At 40.3% G+C, this 15,474-nt stretch overlaps 1 protein-coding gene across 5 annotated transcripts in view; it reads left to right on the top strand.

Moving 5' to 3' along the window:
* Positions 1–52: 52 nt before the first annotated feature.
* Positions 53–15,474, top strand: part of ACOX1 (acyl-CoA oxidase 1) — a 38,993-nt gene continuing 23,571 nt past the window's right edge. For 2 of the 5 annotated variants that reach the window (XM_088133379.1, XM_088133377.1), the window contains exons 1-3: positions 53–252; positions 1,255–1,411; positions 13,640–13,800. In XM_088133379.1, the coding sequence (XP_087989505.1) occupies positions 132–252; positions 1,255–1,411; positions 13,640–13,800 (439 nt within the window). In that variant the 5' untranslated portion in view covers positions 53–131. Of the gene's footprint in view, positions 253–1,254; positions 1,412–13,639; positions 13,801–15,474 lie in introns of those variants that run through there. The other 3 variants (XM_088133378.1, XM_088133376.1, XM_088133380.1) reach the window with 2 other exon arrangements.

Here is a 15,474-nt window from a genome sequence, read left to right as displayed (position 1 = left end):
CTAAGCGACCTCCTATTGGACCTCCGGGTTGTCACGTGACGGACCGGGCGGGGCGGGGATCCCTTTCGCCCGTCCGGAATCTTTTCTGGAGTCCGCTGGCGGTTGTTTCTCGTGCGGAGTGTGGAGGAGTCATGGCCGAGAGCATGAACCCGGATCTTCGGAAGGAGCGGGAGGCAGCTTCTTTCAAGGCGGAGCTGCTGACCAACATCTTGGACGGGGGTGCCGAGCGGACCCGGCGCCGCAAGGAAATCGGTGAGAGCGGGCGGAGAGAAAGCCGCAGCCCTTGCGCGTGTGCCGCCTTTCCGCTCCCGGTCCAGCTACAGGCGGTAGCTACGAATGTAGATTCTTCCCCTTCAAGAACTTTACCATCATTTTACCCGTTAAAGGTGTATGCTTGCATTTGGACAAGCGTCGCCCTGAAAGGGAACGCCTTCTTTCCCCAGTTTGTTTTTGTCTCAGGATCCATTTTAGAAAGAGCATTCCCACCCACCCCCAACCCCCCGGGTAGCAGAAAAACGTGTTTCTTCCAAGCTGGCGGCTGCCGTAACCAAGTTGGGTTAGTATTCCTAAAAGCCTAATTTACCGGATGCCTATTTAATGACTGAAAGGATTATTCTAACTAGGTCACCAACTAGGTCTGTTGGCTTTAGGCTTCGCTCCAAGTTCAGGGTGATGTCAGATTTCAGCCATGAATCTTCCAGTCTGTACCTTATTCTCTTCCCATTTCAAATACTGGAGGAGACCTAAAGGACTGTTTCAGGGTAATACTGTACAGCACAGGGGATTCCACAGCTGGAAGATGTTGTGAGAAGGGATGGCTTTTAGAGGTAAAGTAGTTGTTGCATCCTGCTTTATGCTGATCATATTGTACTTTTTTGTACTCAGTTAATTGATCTGTATCACCTAATGTAATATGACAAATGATGATGTGCTTGAAATACTCATCAAATAATAAAAGCATAGACATTTGTTTTCTTTGCCATTCTTCAATTTTTCCTGAAGATAGGAAGGTAACTCATTTGTATTAGTTGTATTTCCTTTTCTAGATTTCTTGAATACAGCTTGAACTGTGTTAACTATGAGCTGTATTCAATTATAAAAGTGGTACCAGAATGATAACAGCAGACAAAAATGTTTAATATATTTCTAACAGATTTGTTTAAATAAGAAATGTCCTCTTATTTACTAGGATGTAGTCTTATATCTTGTTTTTTGAAACTAACTCTGAACATTGAGTATCTCTTCTTCCCACAGAAGCTATTGCAAATGAAGCCAGTTTCAAACATGAAGATGTAAATTACCTCTCCCGCAGCCAACGCTATGAAATAGCTATCAAAAAGAGTGCTCTTATGGTGATGAAACTCAGAGAATATGGGATTGCAGACCCTGACGAGATCTACTGGTTTAAAAGGTACTTGTGTTCATTGTTGGATACATAAAAGTCACTTTGTCCTATAAGCCTAAGGAATAGTCGTGCTTAATTCATTATCATGGGACTTTTGAAAAATGCAAACTCATTACAAGTCTTCAGTTAGCAAAGTTTCCCTGAATAAAGTTTTCTGGAAGGCCTGAACAACCTCAGTTCTCTTTACTGTAACAGTGGAAACTGGATATATATACTGTAACATTCCCAAAGGCTAGAAACATTGTTACATTTTAACCATGCATGTTGCTTTTTTTTAAAGTACTTATGTCAGCTAAAGCCATGATATGTTCACATTAATGACAGTTTTCTAGCTTGTTTTCTCCTCTGTCACTCCTTTTTGTTTTCTTCCCTTAATATCATGCCACAGAACACTTCCAGTGTTGAAATAGTTTTGCTGCTTTAAGCCTGATGACTTTCCATTCATCTCTGCTAGAGAGCCAATAGAATTAACCAGTGGAATGAACTTGGCTCCAGAGATCATTCACATCTTGGGAGTTGTTCTGCCAGCTGTGAACTTAACCCTAGCTGTTGATCTTTGAACACTTGGTTTAATAATTGTTTGGAAGAGGTCCTTGCATTCAAGCATGTTCAAGAATAAACATTTTTCAGTGGGTAGACCAGCCCTTTCACTGAAATTGCAGCAGTCTTGCTAGATGTACTTGATAGGAAGATGGTGGTTTTGCCCTCTATGAATTTGGGGCAGGAAGTTATCTTACATGGACCAGAATATGCTGTTGAAAACGAAGTGGTGCTACTTAAAGCAAGTGACTAAGCTCTAAGTAGCACCCCTTTGTTTTCAACAGCATATTCTGGAAGCATGAATGCCTTTGAATGTTGGCATGACATGGAAGGAGGGGGATTCATGTACCAGCTTGCATGGTGACTTTTAATTCTTCTTTGTAAAGCTTGTACTGGTTTATGAAGGCATTCTGCTGCCTTCATCCTTTAAATATGGAAGGGAACAAGGGGATGGTGACTTTAAAGAGAAAAATATTGATACCCCAAGGATCTCTTCCCTATTTTGACTATGGCTTACCCAGAGTAGGCTGGGCTGGACAGATCTGTCCCCAGTTAGCAGTAGTTTATGTTTTGTTTTGTTTTTCTGGGAGTAATTTAATTTAGTTGAGTTTACTGCAAAGTAATGCAGTTTTATGCATGCTGAGGCCAGGTTTCTGTATTGTCTCTTTCTCTTTGTGAGTGTATGTTTATGTACATCCAAGGGAGGGGGCTGGATATGTGCAAATGGGGGATAAATTAATTTTACAAAAGAGGTGCCTTATTTTACAAACAGTTAATTTTATGAGTAATTGTTGATGCAGTTACTATTACCAATATCGCTTCTTTTTTTGTCTTGCCTTTTTTGGTATGTGGCCCCTGGCTGATGCTTGTGTACACATATGCACACTCACATAAAGGCAGTTCACACACAGACATTTATTTGGGGGGGAAACGCCTTTAGGGTTGGTTTCAACAAGAGCTGGCAACTGTAGGTAACAAGGATGGGGAGTTGGACAGTATATAGGATTTCCCCTGTTTATAATTGTTTTTTTCCTATCTGTTTTTTCCTTTGGGGGGAACTGTCTTAAATTCATAGTCTCCCTTTGGGGAAAATACAATAAATCTCTTCAGACCTACTCTAACTTTTATGTAACTTTTTGTGAAGGATAGCTTTGCTATCATGTTGCAGTACAATCATAACTCCATTCTTTGATACAACTACCTACAGTTTCCAAAGCAACAGCTTTTTTGATCTAAAGCATCAGTGGTCAATCCTTGTAGCAAGTGGTGCAATTCCAAAGAATTAAATTGTTCCATTTTTGTGCCTGTTGGGGGGCCCTCATAAAGTGCTAGGTTGCTGGCCAGTGCAAAGTACAGAGATCATATGATGATTCTACAAAAAGATCTGCACTGACTGCGAGTTGCCTATTGGGCACAATTTATATCCTGATATTGACCTTTCCAGCCCTAAATGGTTTTATTATTTGGGAAACCACCTCGTCTACTAGGAATCTGCCTGGTTCCTTAGATCAGCAGGAGAGGCCCTGTTGAATATACTCTGCTGTCAGAGGCTAACCTGTCTGGTATGAGAAAAAAGAGCTTTCTTCTGTATGGTTCTCAGGCTAATGAATGCTACTGTAGGGCAGTGTGTTGGGCCCCCACTCTCCTGGTTTAAAGAAAAATGGCAAAACCATATTTCTTTCACCAAGCTTTTAATCATTAATTGATTTTTAATTGAATTAGTGGCACCATTATGTTCTAAATGGCATTTTTTAAACTATTGTGAGCTGCCTTGTGAAATACATAGAAAAATGGGACATGAGCCAGATAAATATATTTCTATTTATCTATTTATTGAGCAATGCCTCTTTGCTGTGTAACTGTCACACAATGTGCTGATGTTCAATAAATGGGGCAAAAATCCTGTGGTTGGAGCTCAGTTTTGTGTGGTTGTTTTGATAGCAGACTGTTCTTGTCTGCAAAAGGCACTGTGTTAGATAGCCAAACAGGGACATTACTATCTGACTTTTTCATTATTCCTGAGCTTGCCTTTGTATTTCTCTTAAAACTGCAATATTTAAAATGCAAAGTTTAGTAATGAAGATAAAATTGAGCCTTCTTTCTCTTTAATGCATGATTTAGGTGGTTTGGGGAGTTGAAAAACCAGGCCATTTAAAGTTAGCTGGGAGCTTGGCACGGTCACTTTCTGCAATTCCTATCTTCCTGCCTTGAGCCATTGAGTTAATATAGTCCCATCTCAAACAGGGAATAAGTACCGTTGACCCAGTGGAGCTGACTACAGAATAAATGTAGGATTATGCTGTAAAGCTGGTGTATGCCAGTCCTTAATGGAAGATTAAGATTAACTGACTTTCTTCATGGCTGGTGTGGGTCTTCCGGGCTGTGTGGCCGTGTTCTTGAAGTTTTGTTTCCTAACGTTTCGCCAGCACCTGTGACCGGCATCTTCAGAGTGCAGGAGCACAGACAGGAGCACAGAGAGAACTGCTCCTGCCTGTGCTCCTGCACTCTGAAGATGCCGGTCACAGGTGCTGGCGAAACATTAGGAAACAAAACTTCAAGAACACGGCCACACAGCCCGGAAGACCCACACCAGCCATCGTATGCTGGCCGTGAAAGCCTTAGACAATACATTGACTTTCTTCAGTTCAGATTAAGCTGGCTGGAAATTCTAGGAAGACTGACATCACCCAAGTTAAGCAAGAGAAGTGTGCTTTCACTCAATAAATAAAGATCAGATGTGTTTATTGATTTTATTTCTCCCAGATCAACAAAATGAGTGGAATATAGGGCCATAGGTATAAATGCATGTAAACATTATGTCTAGAGGCAGCATGTCTAGTGCTTCTGGGGCTGGGAACAAGCAGATGAAATAGAATGGTCTAGTCCCTGCTTGTGATCTTTTTAGAAGTTTCTGATACACCACTATTGGAAACAGATCTTTGGACCAGATGACTTTGATATGATACAGCAGTGCTACTATTCCAAACTTCAGCGCAATTGCTGAACGTCTCATTCTGTCACTGGCACAGCTGTCTTTCTGTAATGCAAGCAGATCTGAGTGTGACATTTAGCAAGCTCAATTCTTTTAGCATTCATATCTTTCTGATCTGGACTACCACTCCATTTCTTAATCCCACATTTAGGTTTACCCTGACATTTTCCTACAGAGTTTTCCAAAGGTAAGGTTGAAGCTAACTAGTGGAAGGTCAGAGTGAGATGCTATTCCTTTTGTTATTTGTTGATAAAAATGACATAATAATCAGGCCTGCACTGAAAATAAATCAAGATAAGTGGAATATAAATACTTACCACATTATCTTTTCTTAGGTAAAGAACTTACTGAATAGACAAATCTTGATGCTACTTTTTTCATACAGGGTATGTCCCTGGAAATTTGTGGTAGGGGTTCAGGATTGTTTGCCAATTCTGCTGCACGGTCCAGCGGAGGCCTTGGCTGCTGCCTGGAATAGAGAGGCGGCCGGGGCCTTGGATAGGATCACACCTATGCGACCTCTCTTGCCACATTGGCCCCGATACTCCCCATGGTTCACGGAGGAGTTGAGGGTTCTGAAGAGGGTTCAGAGACCTCTAGAGTGTCGCTGGAGGAAGACAAAGACCGAATCCAACCAAACACAGATTAGAGCTGCTATTAAGGCCTACATTGTGGCGATAAGATCAGCGAAGCGCTACTACTTCTCCGCCCTTATCGTGTCCGCAGAATGCTGCCCGGCGGCCCTGTTTGGGATCAGTAGATCCCTCCTTGGTAAGGGGGATTTGGTGATTCATTTGCAGGGCTGCGTGGAGGAATTTTCGGAGCATCTGCAGGATAAAATCGCTCAGATTCATTCCAAGTTAGACTCCAAGCATGGGGCAGGGTCTGGAGAAATACCAGGGGATTGTTCTTACCCAGTTATCTGGGAACAGTTTGATCCTGTTGATCCTGAGGAAGTGGACAGGATCCTTTGGACTGTGAAGGCCACCACTTGCCATCTTGACCCATGCCCCTCCTGGCTGGTGAAAGCAGCTCAGGAGGTGACACGTGGTTGGATCCAGGTGTTGGTTAATACATCCTTGCAGGAGGGAGTGTTCCTGGTTGCCTTTAAGGAGGTGTTGGTGCACCCCCTCCTCAAGAAACCTTCCCTGGGTCCCACTGTACTGGACAATTTTCATCCAGTCTCCTACCTCCCCTTTTTGGGGAAGGTGGTTGGAAAGTGGTGGTGTCACAGCTCCAAAGGATTCTGGAGGAAATGGATTGTCTGGACCCTTTTCAGTCAGGTTTCAGGCCCGGTTATGGAATGGAAATGGCATTGGTCGCGCTTATGGATGATCTCTGGCAGGAGCGGGATGGTGGAAGTGCGACCATCCTCACTCTCCTTGATCTCTCAGCGGCTTTCAAAACCATTGACCACGGTATCCTTTTGGAGCGGCTTAGGGAATTGGGGGTGGGCGGCACGGTTTCGTGCTGGTTCACCTCCTTTCTCCAGGGCCGATTCCAATCGGTGGTGATAGGGAGTGAGAGGTCCCATCCTCGGCCCCTCCTTTGTGGGGTGCCACAGGGTTCGGTTCTCTCTCCACTCCTTTTTAACATCTACATGAAACCGCTGGGCGAGATCATCTGCCATCATGGGATGAGGTATCTTCAATATGCGGATGATACTCAATTATACATCTCCATCCCAGGTGAGGTAAGTGATGCCGTGACTGCCCTTTCACGGTGCCTGAAGGCTGTAAGGATCTGGATGGGGAACAACAGGCTTCAGCTGAACCCTGGTAAGATGGAGTGGCTGTGGGTTAATGGCTCCTCTGTATCCGGGACTTGGTCATCTTTGGTGCTGGATGAGGTAGCACTGCCCCAGAGAGACCCATTGTGTAATTTGGGGGTCCTCCTGGACTCATGGCTCCTGCTCAAAGAGCAGGTAGCAGCCGTGGCCAGGAGGGCTTTTGCACAACTTCAGGTTGTGCATCAGTTATGCCCTTTCCTGGATTGGGATGCCCTTCAAACAGTCACTCATGCCCTTGTTATCTCCCAGATAGACTACTGCAATGCGCTCTACATGGGGCTACCCTTGAAGAGTATCCAGAAGCTACAGCTGGTCCAGAATGCAGCCGTGCAGGCTATTTTTGGAGCCCCAAGAAGGGCCCATTGCTCCGCGAGCTGCATTGGGTTCCAGTTTGCTTCCAGGTCCAATTCAAGGTGTTGGTTATCACCTTTAAAGCCCTACATGGCATGGGACCAGGTTACCTGAGGGACCACCTCTTCCCCATGACTTCATCCCATCCCACCCGATCACACAGGGAGGGCATGCTTCGGACCCCCCCCTGGTAAAAGAGCTCCCATTAGCGGGGTCCAGAAGGCGGGCCTTCTTTGCTGTAGCCCCCGCCTTTTGGAATATCTTGCCCTTGAAGATGAGATTGGCCCCTTCACTCCTGGCCTTCTGGGGAGATCTGAAGACCTGGCCCTGCCACTTGGCCTGGGGTGGGGAGGGAAGTGTGGAGATGGCCAGCCCCTTAGAGGCCTGTTGTCTGCAGCTCCGGTAACCATCAGCCTCTTGGACTTTTTCTTGTTTGGTAATGTTTTGTATAGTTTTTATGTTTTATATATTTATTGTTTTAATGGATTTTGTGAGCCGCCCCGAGTCTCCAATTAGGGGGAGATGGGCAGAGATAAATTTAATAAACAAATGAACAAACAAATAAATAACTAAATAAATGCCCCATGTTCCTGGAGTGTTACTTTACATTGATAGCTTCTTCTGTATTTCGTAGCAGTATGCCTTAATAACAAATACTGGTAGGAAAGAACAGGAGGCAAAGTTTGTCCACAAGTAGCTGTGTGTCCTTCTGGCGCTACCTGCTTGTGTACTGTTGGTAACAGCAAATTGGATTAGATCCAGCAAAGTGGTAACTACTGTGTTTTGAAGGAAAAATTCTGTAAGTAATATAATGCAGTTCTGCCTATAAAAGTGTTTCTCAACCTCATCATCTTTAAGATGTGTGGACTTCAACACCCAGAATTCCCTAGCCAGCATGCTGAAGTTGAAGTCCACACATCTTAAAGCTGCTGAGATTGAGAAACACTGGCCTATAAGTACACATGCACATGCACATTATGTGATAGTGTGAACAGCTGGTCTGACAGGTTTTTGTGGCCAGAAGGCTCTGTTAAGAGAATGACTAACTAGATGGTTCCTATGTTGCAGCACAATATAGAGCAGATCTGATTTGTATTATTATTATTATGCCAAGATTAACTCTGTATAAAGGTTGCATGGCTAGGTCACTTGTTGAGTCCACTGATTCAGGTGGTCAGTGAACAGCTTCTCAGAAGATTATACCTGTGCTTTTTCACACCAAGATAAAGTGATTGGCTGGTAAATGCCTTCAGGGCTTTGTGTTACAGCCACCAGATTATGCAGAAAAAGTAGATTTTGGCTGTTGCATCACAAGGTCTTCAAACTGTTCCCACAACAGCTAAAATACTATGCTGGTTTTGTACAATGCATTGTAACTGAGAGGGTGGCTTTAACAGTCAAAGATTTCTTCTGTCCTCTTCCTGCTCATTTTTACTCCACCTGCCCTTAAAGGTTTCTCCTTGATTAAAAAAACTAAGATAGCAGTGTTCACTCAGAATAAACAAGGAAAGAAAGAAACCTATTCATAACCGAGTTATGTGTGCATGAATACATTTTCTTGCAATGAAAATTCCTCTTACAGAAATTTAAAGAAACAGTAGGTGGAAAGATAAAAGTTTCCAGCTTCACAAAGCCGTGGCAGTTTTTCTAGTTGCCTGCAATAGCTCTTGATGTCTTGTAGAAAAACCTCAGGACTGAATTTCAAGAGCTGCTCAGCAGAATAAGAAATAATTGAAGTGCTGATAACTATTCTGATAGTGAGTCCATTTGTCAAATGGAATTAGAGGTCATTGCAGTGCTGTTCTTAGTTCTATTTGCTATTACAAGTATTGGAAAGTATCCACTAATACTTTATTGGATATTTGAATTCAGCCAGAGTCCTTGTTAAAGGATGTGCTCCTGAGCATATGCAAAGTGCTAAAAGAATATAGAGTGATTAAATAGCAGTAGAACCCATTCCAAAAGATACTCAAGTTGTCTTGGATGCATAATACAGCTTAGCCCAACAATCAACAGATGCTAATTGTTGTAAAAATCTGCATTGATCTTCATAAATAAACTTGCAGAATTATTTTCAATCTGTCTGCTAAAATTGCTGTAAACAACTTATAATCATTATTCAATAATGACATTGGTTTATAATTTCTTGTTAGATTTTGCCCCTCTTTAGGTATTTTTTTTAATAGTATTTTATTGGAATGTTAAAGTTACAAAGTTAAAAGTTAGAAATGAAAAAGAAAATTGAAAATACAAACTATAAAGAAAAGGAAAAGAAAAAGTGAGATAAAGTAAAAGAAAAAGAAAAATAGATAACTTCCAATTTATCTCTGGTCTTAGGAATAATAAGAGTATCATAAGTGCTAGTTTTTAATGCATTAAGTAGGAATAATTCTTTGTCAAAACATATCGCAATTACATTTATAATCTAATCTTCAAATCCCCATGTAAGCTTCACCCCACCTGCATTTTGCAAATAGTCCATCAATGGTTTCCATTCTTTAACGTAATAATTATTTGAGTTTTCTTTTAATAAGCAAGTCAGTTTATCATTTTCTGCCATTTCCATCAGTTTTAACAACCATTCTTGTATTGTTGGTAATGTCTGGGTTTTCCAGAATTGTGCATAAAGAAGTCTTGCTGCGGTAATCATGTAGTAAGTAAGCCCGTCTTTAGGTATTAATGCTATATTAATCTTTCTTCCTATAGTATAGAATTCATCATATTTTGGAAGGATTGTAGAAGTTCATCCCCCAAATATTTATAATAAGAACCTGGCCCTGATCCTGGTAGTTTTCCTGGCTTAATCTTTTTTATAGCTTCAGAAACTTCCCTTATTGTTATAGGTCCATTCATAATCTGTCTTTGGTTTTCTGTAAGCCTTGGTAAATTTTGTGTTTTTAAATAATCACCTGTTTTTTCCAAGGGAATATCATGTCTTTTATATAAGTTAGAATAATACTGTTAAAAATATTTTTGTATAGCCACATTATCTGTTAATACAGTATCTCCCTCTTGAAGTTTCAGAATCATCTTCTTTTCTTTGTCTTTTCTTAATTTATATGCTAACCATTTCCCTGGTTTGTTCGCAAATTCAAAATTCTTTTGCTTAGTATAGTTCATCTTTATTTTCATTTCTCTTATTGTTAACATCTATACAGCAAACTGTTGGCTGTAAAAAATTAATTTGATGTGAAATACTTGTCTTTCCTGGCAATTTTTAAAATTCTTCCTCTTTTCTACTTATCTCATCCAAAATAGCCTATGTTTTCTCTTGAGTCTTCTTTTTAAATTCAGTATTAGGTTGTATCAAATAGCCTCTAATAAAAGCTTTACTTGTATCCCAAACCATTCTTAAATCAGTGCCTTTATTTAAATTGTTTTCAAAGGATTCTGTTAATTTCTTTTTGCAGTCTTCCACTATTAACTCTTTTCATAATAACGTTTCATTTAATCTCCATCTGAAAATAGATTTCCTTTTAAAAATGAAGCTCACAGGATTATGGTCAGAAAAAGCCTTTGGTAAAATCTCAACTTTAGAAATCTTAGTAGCCAAATTTTTTGAGGTCCAAATCATACGTATTCTTGAAAAAGATCTCTGGAATTACTATTTTTCTGTCTCCTATGTCTCCTATGTCCACTAGGACTAAATTGTCCATCAAATCCAAAAAAAGCCTTTGAAAATTTACCTCGAGTAATTTTAATATTCTTTTTTGATATTCTATCTAATTGTGGAGAAACCACTCCATTCCAATCTCCCATCAAACACCAATTTTCATAAGAAAGACTTGTCAGGTGTTTATTAAAAAAAAAATCCTTTATCCTCATTTGGGATGTAAATTCCCAAGACCATGGTTTTAATCCCATGTAATTCTATTTTCTCTCCAACAAATCTGCCATGCTCATCAGTCAATACAAGTTCTGGTTTTAGTTGAGAGTTAATATATAACGCAACTCCATTAATTTTTTTAGGTCCTGCTGAAATAAATTCTTCTCTTGTAGGCAAATTATATCTTGTTTTAATTTTTTTAAATAATGAAAGAATTTTTTTCTTTTTTGAGGAGCATTTGTTCAATTTGTATTCCACATTAGGCACTTGTAATCCATAATTAGGCCAGTAATTTAGAAAAATCAATGCCTGTAGAACCTAATTCATAGTCATCTTTTCCAGAGTTCTTTTGGATCTGCTGCAGAATCTTAAAAATGTTGTGGTAGCTCCTGATGGTTTCTCAGGAAGGTGAAACATAACAGATTTTCACCAAATAATTTTTTTTATTTAGGGAATGGCTTGGACATTATGGGATTTGTATTGTGTTAGCTGCTCTAGAAGATATCCAAGTTGACATTCCTATTTTTGTAGGTCATAAGTATCAACACCTCTCTGAAAGTGTGCATGCATGTGCACGTGTATCGGAACTGTTAGAAAACGTGGTTGATATACTTTCTGCCAGCAACTTGAATATATTAAATTGTTTATCTGATCAAAGCCCAGACTTTAATTTGATACCTTTATCATGAATTCCATGTCTCTTTCACCAATGATTTAGAAAACATTCAGGAACTATATAAACTTCCTGAACGAATGAAGGTATCCAAGCTATATTATACAATATGGAGTATATATTCCATGGCTGTTATTAGTCATGATATATGGAATCTACAACAACCTGTTGAAATGTGCCCTTTCACCATTTCTGTCAACCATGCCCTCCTCTATATTACTCCATTTTATTTGCCTCCTGCCCAGTTTTCCATGCTTACCAAGGATGCTCAGTCCTCATTTGTCTATTTTAGGGTCTCTCCCTTTTGTGATTCAGCAATGCCTGGAAGAACCTTGTGGAGAAACCTATTCTTTTAAGCAAGGGCAATGTTGTTTTGAAGTTCCAAAAACTAGCCTCAGGGGGAAATTAGCACCAATGAATATATTCTGTCTTTTAATAGAGAGGATACCTACAGTTGGCACAAGACAAGCTGTAGATATATGACCTATCTATGTTCATGATTATTTAAACGTCCTTCTTCTATCCCACTTTCAGCAACTCTCTACCTGATAAGGCTTACTTGAAATCATCATAACAGTGGCTGGGGTCACACATCATGCTGAGCCATACCTTTTGTTTTGGCCTATTATGTGGACCAACTGTGGTGTATAGCTTAGTTTTGTGTATAAATGCAGCCATTGGAAGTGCTTAAATGTTATGGCTGTCCATAGGTTAAACTAACTAGAAGTAACAGAAACAGCTTAAACACTGTTTTAAGGAAATCTGATTAGTACTTGGATAAGAGACTGTCAGGAAATTGCAGGGCTGTAGACTAGATGGGGAAGTCAAACATCCCCAAAGGAGGCTGAGGCAATACCCAGAAAACGGCATGGTATGTCCAAGTAGTCACTAGGAGTCAAGGTTGGCTTGAGATTTTCTTTACCTTGATGGGAAGAGGAGCAGTGTGAGACCCCTCGGTAACTGTTGGCACCAGTTTCCCTAATGCGTCCACAGCTCTAAATTAAAATTAACCAAGGGAGGGAAAGGCATGCAAGCATGGCTTCTGGAATTCCTTCCATCCTCTTTACCAGTGGTATTTTCTTCCGTGTAACAAAGTAATGTGTATTGTCTGAGTCTGCATGTACGCTTTTGCTGTAAGAACACATCAGGGTATGTGCATATGCATTGCCTCTGTGTGCACAGCTGTGTGCATGTCTCTAGGAGTCTAACTGGGGCAGGTATGTGTGTATTTTCTCTTTGTGTGTTTCTGCTCTTCCCTCGTGATGCCTTTGTGCATGTTTGGGTGTATGGAAGGCATGAGCAACCTCCATGTGGTCCATTCTGGGTCACGTGACCAAGAGGGAAAGAGGAGGAAGAGTTGGAATGGGGCAGTCAGCAGCATTCTGAGCGGGTGCCCAATTGCCTTTTGCATAGGGATGCACTGCAGGATTTTTCTGGATTTTGTTTCCACTGCCCCCAGCCAGTTCAAACCCATTTTCAAACCCAATTGTATTTTTGGCAGCTTCTCTCATTCCATTGTCTTTTCAGAGCGTTATCTGTTGACAGACACAAAGAGTCCTGAATATATTTATATAATTTACAGTATTTCCAATATTCCTTTGGGGTTGGAAAGAATAAAAGGAATCCAGTGTTAATGAAGTTAGAAGGCACAACTATCTAATGTGTGCCAGCTATGTTCCAAAATATGGTATAGATCTGAATGTTGAGGTGGGAATGTTGGGAGAGGAAATACAATTTACAAGCTCTTAAGCATTTGCTTTGAAAGAAGCTTACAAACAAATGTCTTATTCACTTAAGCATACAGCATTGCTGCCAATGGGGGGGTTGTTAATATAAGTTTTAAGTATGACTATATTGTATGTTTTGTGGAACTTTGTCCCAGGTTATAGCAATTCAGGGATAGCTTTTGTGGTATCGTTTCTAGTATCTTTAAAACTGAAAGAATTAAAAGAAGCCTGTGTGAACAACATCTGTCTACATGTCTGTATACAAATGGAGCAAAGACCCTTGGAACCGGGTAAAGTAATGGCTGTGACCTGACCTACCATCTCTCTCTCCCCCAGACCATGCCTGGGCAAAAGCATTGCACCTGTTGATGTGCACATCAGCATGTTTGTACCCACCTTACAGAACCAATGCACTGATGCCCAGAAAAAGAAGTGGCTGCCTCTGGCCTCCCGCTTCCAGATAATCGGCACCTACGCTCAGACGGAAATGGGGCACGGTTAGTCCTTTTCAGAGATATACGGGTATTCCAGTGCAGTCTTCTTCAGGTCTGGCTGGCAGCGGGTTTAGAGATGGAGCGCAAAAACGCAGTCCTGGACCAAATTGCATGTGCTCACGGGGGCTGTTGGAGGGGTATATGCAATTGGGGTGTTAAGAGTCCAAACACAGTGTAAAAGCTCTTTGTGGGTTTTACATTCTTTGCTTTGGATTTTTGTAAATCATATTCTTAAGTGTCAGCATGAGCAATTTTTTTCTGCCAGCCTGAAGTTTTCTCTAACGTTAGGCAGTTATTAAACAAGACACACACGTAAGTATGATGGTAGCATAAATGAACCCAAATGAACTGCTACTGTGCATGCCTAATTGGTATGGCCCTGTATGATTTGCATATGGAATACAGTACATCAACAATGGGTAATTTGATCTAATGCCTTTGGGCGGATGAGTTGACTGTAATAATATTCTGCAATAAATGTTTTGGAAAAACACCTTCCTTGGAACATATACCACCAAGTTTTTTATTCCAGAAATAAAGGAGAGAGGAGACAATCTTGGGTTGCTGCCTTCATTATAGTACATGTTTGCGGTAAAAGTTCATTTACTATTATCCTGGCCATTTTAGATTGGAATCTACTTATTTCAAATATGCTTCACCTAAGCCAATCTGGAAAAAATGAAAGTTTTGGTTCCTAAGTCTTTATCTTCATTGAAGAGGCAAGAAATAGGACTAGCATTCATAAATATTTGTTGAACTGAGCAGCTCAATGTGATGAACTATCAGAAAATTATTTAATACGGGATCAAACAGAACTGAAATCCATATCAAGAAAATACATGGCTTCTTTTTTCATTTAGCTAATGCTCCTACATAAAGTAATAGTGTTCTTTTGAAAACGTTCTAGTTTTTGTGTCGTCTCAAATTTAACAAAAATGAAGAACTCGATTAGTATGCTGCACTGTAACGAAGACATGAATGTGGCTGAATGAAAAGGGAAAGGCTCTGGTTTCCAGATGTGCTGTCTGCAATCAATTCTGGAGAATGATGCAAGCATAGAATGGCTTGTTTGGTTAAATCGTGACTCCACTGATACCTCTTGAAAAATCTATGGCTGCTGTGCATCTCAGCATCCAACCATCACCACTTGAATGTAACAATTGCACGCCACAAGCAGTTTATCTGAATGGAACAGCCTACGAATAAGCAAGTGGAACACCATATGAATAAACACAATATTAAACCCTTCATAGACTTTTTGTGTGGAACAGAAAAAAATGAACTTAAGATTTATGGTTTTGATTATTAGACAGAAGAGATTATAGAAAGAAGAGAGTTATGTTGTAGCCGTAGAGTAAGAGGTAAATGTATAATTGTACCTATAACTGCTATAAAGATCGGAAGCTACTTCTTTGTACCTTGTTTCTTTCCTTTCTATTTTTCTTTTACTTTTTGTCCCCTTTCTTGCACTTTTAGCTTCCTCTTTGATTTCTTTCTTTCTTTTTTTTCTTACTTTATATTAGTTTGTATGAATAAGCAAAATATTGTTGCTTCTGTTTCGAACCTTGATCACAGCAGTATTGGGGTTTGTGTTTTGTTTTCTGCATGCTGTATGCTTATTTCCATGTGTCAGTGTGTAATATTGGTATTCTGTCAACTAATCCATATATTTATGAT

The sequence above is a fragment of the Python bivittatus genome, unplaced genomic scaffold (genome assembly GCF_059951505.1).
Source record: "Python bivittatus isolate LINGU-HERP-01145 unplaced genomic scaffold, Pbiv_v1 ctg000080_np1212, whole genome shotgun sequence".
Classification (NCBI taxonomy): domain Eukaryota; kingdom Metazoa; phylum Chordata; class Lepidosauria; order Squamata; family Pythonidae; genus Python; species Python bivittatus.
Note: the sequence above shows the minus strand (reverse complement) of the source record. Positions and strands in the feature narration are given on the sequence as shown.